The 9935-nt window shown below is 49.8% G+C and overlaps 1 protein-coding gene across 1 annotated transcript in view; it reads right to left on the bottom strand.

Moving 5' to 3' along the window:
* The window catches only part of LOC103895283 (hematopoietic lineage cell-specific protein), a 19123-nt gene that overhangs the window by 4184 nt on the left and 5004 nt on the right, over positions 1-9935 (bottom strand). Inside the window, exons 3-8 of the mRNA XM_019470890.1 lie at positions 9041-9170; positions 7705-7815; positions 6965-7019; positions 4533-4643; positions 3895-4005; positions 3191-3246 (exon numbers count right to left, since the gene is read on the bottom strand). Of these exons, the coding sequence (XP_019326435.1) occupies positions 3191-3246; positions 3895-4005; positions 4533-4643; positions 6965-7019; positions 7705-7815; positions 9041-9170 (574 nt within the window). The remainder of the gene's footprint in view (positions 1-3190; positions 3247-3894; positions 4006-4532; positions 4644-6964; positions 7020-7704; positions 7816-9040; positions 9171-9935) is intronic.

The following is a 9935-nucleotide window of genomic DNA, read 5'->3' as shown; positions in this document are numbered from 1 at the left end:
CTTGTTACTTGGGAGAAGAGACCGACACCCACCTCGCTACAACCTCCTTTCAGGTAGTTGTAGAGAGCGATGAGGTCTCCCCTCAGCCTCCTTTTCTGCAGGCTAAACAACCCCAGTTCCCTCAGCCGCTCCTCATAAGACTTGTTCTCCAGACTGCTCCAGCTCCAGACCCCCCACCAGCCTGAAGTGTCCAGCTTGTTAGGCAAGGCCAGTTCTGAGATCCCCTGCTGCGTTTGGCTATTGGTGACTGCAAGCTTTCTTCCCAGCTGTGTCTGTCCTTATCTGTACAACTGCCACAGCCCTGTGGAGGCTGCTGGCTGCAGCCCTGCTCTCCTGATGCCTCCCTGTGCTGTGGGGGTGCCTGCTGCTCTCCAGCCAAAGTCAAGGGCTGTTCCTGTTAGAAGGGTGGTGCTCCCAGAGCTGAAAAGGCTACATGGAGCCAAGTGGAAGAGGCAGCACAGTGGCAAGACGACTGCTGCATGGGACAGCAAGGCTGGGCATTCAAGGCAGAAGTGCTCACTGGTAACACGGCAAAGAGCTGAGTGGATGCCTGGCAGTCTACCAGTTCCTGAGGTCCAGGGACCCGATACATCCGTCCCCTGCTCTCCCAGTGGTATGAGGCATGGAAGCACTTCTCTATTGGATGCACAGCTGCAGCTGCCTAACCGTGAAAAACACATGTCCCTTCAGCAGGTCGTTGCCTGCAGTATGTGTATACAGTAGCATAGGCTGGAAAACATCAAAGTGAAAACATGTGTGAACATCTGAGATATCGCTGGCTTTATGAGGTGTGAAGAGATGGCTAAACTGGTAATAGCATCGATGAGGTGTTTGCAGCAAAAAGAAAGTGAGGTAGAGGGGGTTTATTTACTTTCATGAGAAAACAATTTCATACAAAAAAGAAACTGCAGGTAGGATCCAGCTTTCAGACTAATACAGATACATTTAGGGTTCTACCTGCAGGTGTCACCAATGGGCTGGGTGGCCGAGTTCCTAACTACAGTCAGTGGAGCCTAGAGAGCAGCTCTGCTCTCCTTAAAGAAAACACACCTGAGCAGACAAACAGCACTGCAAGCTCAGAACCAGGTCTACACAGACCACAGCAGAGACTTGGACATGTTGTTTATATGACAGCATTTAAATTTAGCAGTCTTAATGTGAGAGGTGAATCCTACACTTAGTGTTCAAAACTTTATAAAGGGGAATTAAGATTGCCTGGTGGTATATTATGCTATACTCCGGAGCAATGAATTCAGCACTACTCCAGTGCTTGAAAACTAGGCAATCAAGAACTTAGGTAGTTGCCCAAATATCCTTATTTTTACCATCTTTGATTATGCTTCAATATTCTCAAAATGCACAAATTCACGTTCCACTTCGACCTGATCAAGAACTGCTTATCCCCTCTCTGCATCCCGCTCCTCAGATGACCCACAGCCCTGACTTTTGCACAAATGCTCATCTGGTTTTGCATGGTTTTTTTCTGCCACATACATGATGCCTTGCCTTTTGACAATGCACCTCCATTTGCTTTTGTTAAATTCATAGACCATGCTAATCTCTTCAATGAGCAGGATGCCATTCCCACTCTGCTACTGGCCCAGCCTACACATGCAGCTTGGAAAGGAACATGCCCGGTTGTTACAGATATGCGTGTATGTCCTTCCTTGGCTCAGGGCCCTGCAGAAAGGTTCCTCCAGTTCCCAAGTATGGTGATGTTGGTACTGTATCGGGCACAACACTGTGCCACTAACACTGTGCCCAACAACAGAAAAAGTATGGTTCAGAGAAAGTACCCTCACTTCCTCCTCCAAATGCCCCAAAGCCCCACCACCATCCAGGATTCTCATCTTTTAGGTTATACGCATCCATGCAGATCATCATCCACTGGAAAGACCCCCTTTACTGAACAAGCTTGCAGGGTAGCGTGCCAAAGCACAATGTTAATTCAAATGCCTGAGACAGTCTGCATTTTGACTGTAGATGAGCCTTTGCCTGGTTTCAGCCCAGACAGAAAACTTGAACCAGCAAACTGGATGACCTCTTCTCATACAAGGTTGATCCCTGCCAATCCTATCCCTGATGAGTTTTGTTAAGGTTTGCAGGCAGATGACTAGGCCCTGGCCTGAGATTTAGCTAACTGAACAGACCATAAGAAACTCCTGGACAGGACAGAAAAACCTGCAGAAGATATCAAGTAACAGAGGAGCTGATGAGTTACAGACAGCGCCATGAGGAATGGCCGGATTTCACCAGTAGTTAAGGGGGAGTGATATGGGGCCAGTCACTCATACACAAAGCAATACCAGCTGGTGAGTAGTATAAGAGGATAAGGAGCCAGATACCAGAGAGGCCATAGATCTGCGTCAGATACTGGAGAGACCAGGGAGTTCTGCAAGTTGGCTACTGGAGGGACCAAAGATTCAAGCCAGCTTCTGGGAAGCCTTGTTTATGTGTGGGTGTGACAGCTGCTAACAAACCTTATGCCTTGAGTAAGAACAACTAGAGGAATGGCAGCCACAGCGATACCACCTTCTCGCTGGAGGGCAAGAACCACTCTGTATGCGTACTGCTCTCTGCACAATCATCACCTACCAGTCAGTGCTGGGGATATGACACCAGATGGGCCTTCAGTCTGTTCCAGCATCTCTTTTGTGTAAGAGACAGTTCCTGCACAGTGCAATAGCCTGTGGCCTCTCAGACTTCTCACAAGGCTGCACTCTCACAAAATTTCATCTCCAAGGAGCTATCACTGCTCATCCTGACTGTATTGGTACACACAGGGCCTATAGGAGTGATGGCAAGCAGCCAGACAGAACACTCCCAGTATCTCAAATGGTACTAGATATCCAGGAGGGCACAGTCTGATGCCCTCAGAAAGCTCTTCACTGGCTCTGCTGTTAAATCTTGCCCCAAGGGAAAGCAGGTGTATGACTGTTCATTCCGAGACTGGAATGATTCAAAAGCAGCTGAGAATGGAAAAAACTTTTTCTTCCTTGCATTACAGTCTCCCCAGGCTGCATTCCTCTGCACCCTCTGGTATTTACACTGGGTCAGTTCCCTCACCCTTGCAATAGCTGTGCACTGAGCAGTGGGACCTCATCTCCATCTGGGAAGTCTCTTCTCTTCCAGCAGTGCAAAGAGCAGTGATTATCAGGAAGCAATTGCAGGCTGCAGCATGCAGTCTTACCTTATCTACTCTGTCCTTCTGGACCCCGTAACGGCCTCCAAACCCCTTGGCATAGTCTGTATGGAAAAAATGAGGCTATTTTATAATAGTTTATATTCTGTGTGCACCTCCAACTTCAGTGTGCTGTGACCAGTGAAATGAGTTAGCTTTGTCTGCATCTTAACACATATGGAACTAAATAGAGATAATACATGCAAAATGCTCTGGACAGTAACTTTTAAGACTACTCTTTCATTCCTTTTGGCGAAGTGCACAGGTGTTCAGTACTGTATGCTGGCAAATCTGCTTCCAAGGCACTGGGGTGAGAAGCCAGTCACGTCATTTGAGTGCAACGTGGCCTTGTTCAGTGAAGTTAAACATACAGCAGTCAAGCCATTCCTGGAACCTGCTTTGCCTCATTCCCATGTGCTCACCTTTTGAATGAGCTTATGATCAGGAATGTACCTCACAGAGAAAGCACAGTATAGTCTGGGAAGCCTGATTCAGGGACTTGCATTCAACATCCCCCACTGATCCAAGCATGCGCCTACTCTGGCAGAGCTTACCCTTGTGCTTTGGGGGTTCACAATGTCCCAGCTGCTCCACAACATGATGTACACATTCAGTTTTCAGCAGCTGGACCTCTGTCAAGTATGAACCACTAGCTCGAGGTCTGCGTGTGCTCCAAGGAAATTGTGCTGCCACCTCTGGCAGCATTGCCCTACCTGTTTGGGATGCATGGGGTTGCACTTCCTCCTGATGGTCCCAGCCAAGGGCACTCTTGTCCTGACGATCCCTCTGGACTCCAAACTTACCACCAAAGCCCACAGAATAGTCTTGAGCCACAGGGATCCAGATCATGGCATGGAAGAGAACAGAAAAGGGAGGGAAAGAGAAAAGTGGCAGCACTGTGAGCTCAGGCTGTTCTCACAGGGGCAATAGTTTTCCCTGCCCAGGACTTGGAGGAAGACATGGAGCAAGGCCAGATTTCCCCACTGGCGGCTGCAGCAAGAGCCCTCCCTCCTCCTTGGCGACATGTCACCTGCTATTAGCACCTGCCTGGGCTTTCCCTGCACCCTTCCTTTGGTGACATACTGCCCAGGAGATCCCTGTGCCCATAGAAAACTGCTGCTCCTCTTCATTTAGCCTGAACTTTTTCCAGCAGTCATGCACCATGCAATGGCTTTCCTCACCTGCCCCATTCCCTTACCGCAAGCAGTGGGCACCCGACAGCTCCCCGTAGCTTTTCCACCATTCATGCAGCAGGTTGCAAAAACCAAGCACAGTGCCCCATAGCCCCAGTGGGCATAGTCCCAAGCTCCAGTCCTGACACTGCCTGCTGCATTGGGCTCCCCCAGCTCACCTTTCTGAGAGTCATGCTTCTCTGCCTGGCTCTTGTAGTCGAATCCCACTGCCACTTTGTCCACCTTGTCCCTCTCCACACCGTAACGGCCACCAAAGCCCTTGGAGTAATCTGAGGTAGTGCATGGAGTGAAATGCTGTCCCGAGCACGGGGCTGGTGAGGGGAGGGGTTAAAGATGGGGAGCAGCACTGGGAAGGAGCACCAGGGAGGAGAAAGAGCAGCAGGGATGATGGAAAACACTAGAAAAAGCAAGGGGTTTGGAGGGGACAAAGTAGATGGCAGGGAGCACCATGAAGGCCATTGAGGATGAGGGCCCATGGGAATGGGTGCACAGGGCAAGCGTGGGTCATGGCAGCAAGAGAGCCTGAGGGCCATGGGCAGCAGGAGACACAGCACACTGAAAGGGCAAGGAAGAAAAGCGAGATGCCAAGGGCAGCTGGGGAGGCAGTGGGAGCTCAGCCACCCAAGGACACAAAGCCAAGGCAAGACTTGGGCACTGACAGCCTGGACATCCATCCACTCATGCATCTCCAGAGCAGGGATTTCAACCTGTGGTCTGCCAGTCTCTGAAAAGGTCTGTGAATAGGTATATCGAGTCCTTGAAAGTACAGAAGATAGGGCAAACTTTTGTTGTATGGCTTACATTTGCTATAATGGAATCTCAACTTCTACAAGGAAACCACTGACTCTGGATGCTGCAGCAAAGGCTGAAATCCACATTTCTGGAGACATGCTCCAGCTCTCCCCCCCCAGACTATCTCTGGCACGCTTGACCATTATGTGATAGAGGCACAGCACATCTTCCTTACGCTTCCCCTTTTTCCATCTTTTAAACTAGTAGTGTATTAACTACTTCAACTGTGTTCAGTTATTCTCTAAGGACTACCTTGTTATTATTGGCTGATGTCCTAAGAAATTTCAGCCTCTATCCTAGCTGCTGGCTGTATAGAGACACTCTACTTTCAGAGGCCTGGTCTGCCAGCTCTGTTTCCAAATCCTACCCTTCAGAAGGAGAAAATCACAGTTACCTCTCTTTGTTCCCTGACCCTGTTCTTACAGGTCTGCATTTCAGAGGAATGAGTTGGGGGTTCTCCAGCAAATTCAGTCTTATCAATCCATGAAGATTGTGATCCAGAGAAATATGCATGAAAACATTTGTATTCAAGAATGGCTCTCTGTTTCATAGAAGCTCAGTCACTTAAGGATGAATCTGTAAGTCCTAGAACTTATCTCGATTAAACTATCATTTACCCATTAGGCCATTATGAAATGGACCTTTTAGGATGCTGTTTTCAGCAAATACAGATTTTATGACTGTCACCTTGATGCTGGAGTTTCCAGTATGGACACATTTTTATGAAAAACAATCCAAACACCTTACCCTATTTCTAACATTTTCATTTTATCCTGAGCGATTTCTGTGGTTTTACACAGCCTGATTCTCGATTAAACTATCATTTACCCATTTATGAATTATGAAATGGACCTTTTAGGATGCTGTTTTCAGCAAATACAGATTTTATACCTTGATGCTGGAGTTTCCAGTATGGACACATTTTTATGAAAAACAATCCAAACACCTTACCCATTTCTAACAATTTTCATTTTATCCTGAGCGATTTCTGTGGTTTTACACAGCCTGATGAATTTCTACGTCTACAATTTAGTATACAATCTCTTATACAGGAATATGTTAACATATATGTTAAACAACCGCGTGTGATTCATTAATTTAAGATCGACCAAGAATGCCCCAAAACATCTTTGTTCTTTTACAGTTTCCTCTAAAATGAACATGATTCAGTTATTCTTTTCTTGGTAATGCAGTATTCCTCACACTTATCTGAAACAGTAATAGACCTTGCCCTCTCATCTTCTCTTGGTTGCAGAATATTTAAAATATCTTTAGTTTCTGTTCTTGCAATGTTCTTAATGAATATAGCTGCTTGTATGTACATGTCAAAGTTTGGTTGAATCATCTCCAGAATTCCGCAAAAGTTTGGGTGCTGTATAGGCTTTTGTTTCCATATCCATTGTTGTGCCTTTTCTTATACGCCACTTTTTCAGAAATCACTTCTCACGTCCTACAGTGCTTGGGTTCCCTCTGGAGCAGTTGCTCAGAAGGACTTTCAGAGGAAAGGGAGCATCAGCCATCCACTGAGGGTGCGTGTGGGGGGTGTCTTCTCTGCTCAGCCATGACGTGGTTTCCGTCAAAGCAAAACATAGAGACAAGCGGAATGTACAACAGAAGGCTGGTGACAGGACAGCAGGGAATGGGGCTGCAAGGGTGACTGACTGGGAACAGAAATCTGAAACAAGTGACAGGAGGGGGATAACAAAGGAGACTGTGCCACAGCAGACAGCACAGGATATTGGGAGCAGAAGAGAAGCTGGGAAAAGTATCAAGGGGCCACATGGGCCCATGGACTTGCCTTTCTGGGATGAGTGTTTCTCCACCTCACCCTTGTATTCAAAGCCCAGTGCTGACTGGAACAAGAAGGGGAGGAATGTCAGTCGTCCTGAGAGCCAAGACGGATGTCACCCACCCTCCTCCAGGGGTGGGGCTGGGGCCCTGCTCCCTGTCTTGTGCTGCAACATGCAGGCGCCTGGCCACTCCTCAGCTGGTACAGGCCTCCTCAGCCTCTCACACCACCCCTGCTGTCCATGTGGCAGTGTGCCCAGGAACGGGCCCTCGCAAGAGCCCATGCACTCCAGGTAAGAGGTCCACAATCCTGACTCCACACCCTGTCAGCAAGCAAGGCGGCTGGGCAGCATCTGACACTAGGATGTGCACGGGAGGGACGGCATCCTGCTGTCCCCAGCCAGTCCTGCCATGGCCAGTCACTGTGCATGGCACAGCTTGGGGGTTTGGAGATGCAAAACACCACAGTCCCCAAGATGAACACCGTGCTGCCTGGATAGGACAGTGCAAGCATATTAATGCACACTAGAGAGTTAATCTTCACAAGTGCCCTGCAATTTGTCATCATTGTCCTGCACACAGGAGGTGAGCTGCGTGCTTCAGTGGAGACCATGGTGCATGGCATGCCTAGACCTGCACCCACCAGCACTTTGAAAACTGCAGCCACAATCCTAAATGTAGCACAGTGTTTTAGGGGCAGCACTGAGCACAGGCCGCAAGTACATATTTCAGCTGCCCTGTCCAACGCACCTTGTCAGCTCGGTCCCGCTGGACTCCGTACTTCCCCCCAAAGCCCTGGGCTGCATCCGTCTGCGAGGAGTGCTTCCCAACATCAGCAATGTACTCATGGCCCACTGCACACTGAGAAGAAAGCATGACATGAGCACCTACGGTCAGACTGGCAGGATGGACAGAGACATAGGCACCACACAATTGCTCTGCCTCACTGCCGAGATGCTTGCAGCCACGAGGTGACAGGTCCAAACTGACCATGCTGGTGGTGGTGATGCCTTCCGCACAGCCTTTGCCAGTACCAGCTCTGCTCTGAGACCTGTGATGCAGCTTCAAGGGCAGCCATCCCACACAACCGGCCCCACTGCCAGCTCATCATGCAAACCGTGGGATGCTGAATACCTGCTGCTCCCAAATCCCAGTGAAGTAGAGTGGTGGATAATCACATGGGGAAACTGAGGAAAAAAGTGCGGATAGGCATGCACAACTGAAAACCCACAGGCAGCAGGTCTGGCACCTGCTCCCTATTTTCTGTGTCTGAGAGTGAGGGTCAGCAGACCTGGCTGGGATCACTCTTTACGCCTACCACAGGCCAGGCCAGGGTCCTGCTGCTCCTTGCAGGAGGTGGTGTGGCCAGGAATTGCACACACTCCTCAGAAGGGCCAGAGGCTGAACGTTTGCAACATCCTGGTAAGACTGGACGAAGGCCCAGGAGCTGCTCAACAAAAACATCCTCACTCTGCTCTGGCAGAAGGGTCTGAGCATGGCTGCTCCATTTGGCCTCCTGGAAATGTCTGTTTCTCACCCTGACATCCTGGTATCATACACACCCACAGTGACCCCATATATTGAATACTACTACAATCTTATCATCTCACTTCTGAAAAAAAAAGAAGTATTAAATGCTGAAAGGTACAGGAAGCATCATCATGATGATTATCAGAAAACACAAAACAGATTTGACATGAGAACAGAGAATATGAACTAGGGCTTCATCCCAGGGAGATATGACAGAGGTCTGTAATGGAGAATGTGAGGAGGGAATTATTATTCATTAGTTCTCCAAGCACAAGTAGGGAGGCACCTGATGTAATTGTTATGCAGCAGATTTGAAACAAGCTTCTTCACAGTTAAGGGGAGTGTTGCAAGGAAGTTGTAGAGACAAATTATACAAATGGGTTCAAACAGATTCTGGAGAGAGATTATGGGCTAGCTAGACATGTGTGAATCTCTGCAGCCATGCCAGTTCTCCATTCTCTCCCTTCAGGGTCAGGCCAGAAAACAGAGATGCTCCTTCCTTTATGAGAAAAAGACTTTTCCACTGGGGCCCAGGGAAGCCCTCTACAACTGTTACCTTATCCATTCGGTCCCGCTCTGTTCCAAATTTGCCGCCATAGCCATAGGAGGCCTTGGGGCCAGTCTCCAGCTCCTTCTTCTTGATGACCTCATGTTCCTCTGACACCTTGTTCCTCAGCTGATGGATGCTGGTGAGACAGAGAGAGTCAGGGCAAGTCACTGTGGGATTGTGCAGACCCATGCAGCCAACTGCAGTATCCCTGTGCCACTGTACCAGGCAGAGCCCAGCACAGAGCAGGACATACACTCACTGCCAGCTGCCACCGTGTGCCCAGACTGGGCCCCTCTGCATGGTAGCCCCACACTGCAGCCACTGCACTGTGGCAGGAGATGATGCTACCCTGGGGGCTGGTGAAGGATCCAGAGTGGTAGGCTCAGTGGGTGCATCCAGCCCCCACCCTGCAGCCCACATGCAGGGCTACACCCTGCCTTCAACAGCAGCCCATGCTTTCCTCTTTCTGTGTGTGCACACTGTGCAGGGCAGTACTGGGATGTCCCAAGGGAGCTGCTGGATAGGGTCAGATTTGGACAGGGAAGGAGCAGGAAGACTTTGCCACAGGGACAGCCGCTGTCTGGAGGTACTTGAAAGTTAACCCCTCGCAGCATCACAGGCGGTCTGTGAATTTTGCCTCCAGTGCAACACCAGCATCTCAAACTAAGAGCCTGGATGCAGGCGGCAGAGCCCAGGTGGACAGGCTGCAGCCCCGGGGGCGTGGCAGCGCAGCCCCAAGGTGCTCCTCGCCCGGGTTGAGGTCTCCACTCCCTTACCACACCGCTGCTTTCCGGGGCCGGAGGTGTACCCCAAGCGAGGAACCCCAAGAGAGGGGCCCCAGAAGAGGGGCCCCGAGGGGGAGCCCGAGGGCAGCCGCCAGGCAGCCCGCACCGCCAGGAAA

Source organism: Aptenodytes forsteri, unplaced genomic scaffold (genome assembly GCF_000699145.1).
Source record: "Aptenodytes forsteri isolate BGI_AS27 unplaced genomic scaffold, ASM69914v1 Scaffold304, whole genome shotgun sequence".
Taxonomy (NCBI): Eukaryota; Metazoa; Chordata; class Aves; order Sphenisciformes; family Spheniscidae; genus Aptenodytes; species Aptenodytes forsteri.
This window is presented reverse-complemented; position numbering and strand designations above follow the sequence as displayed.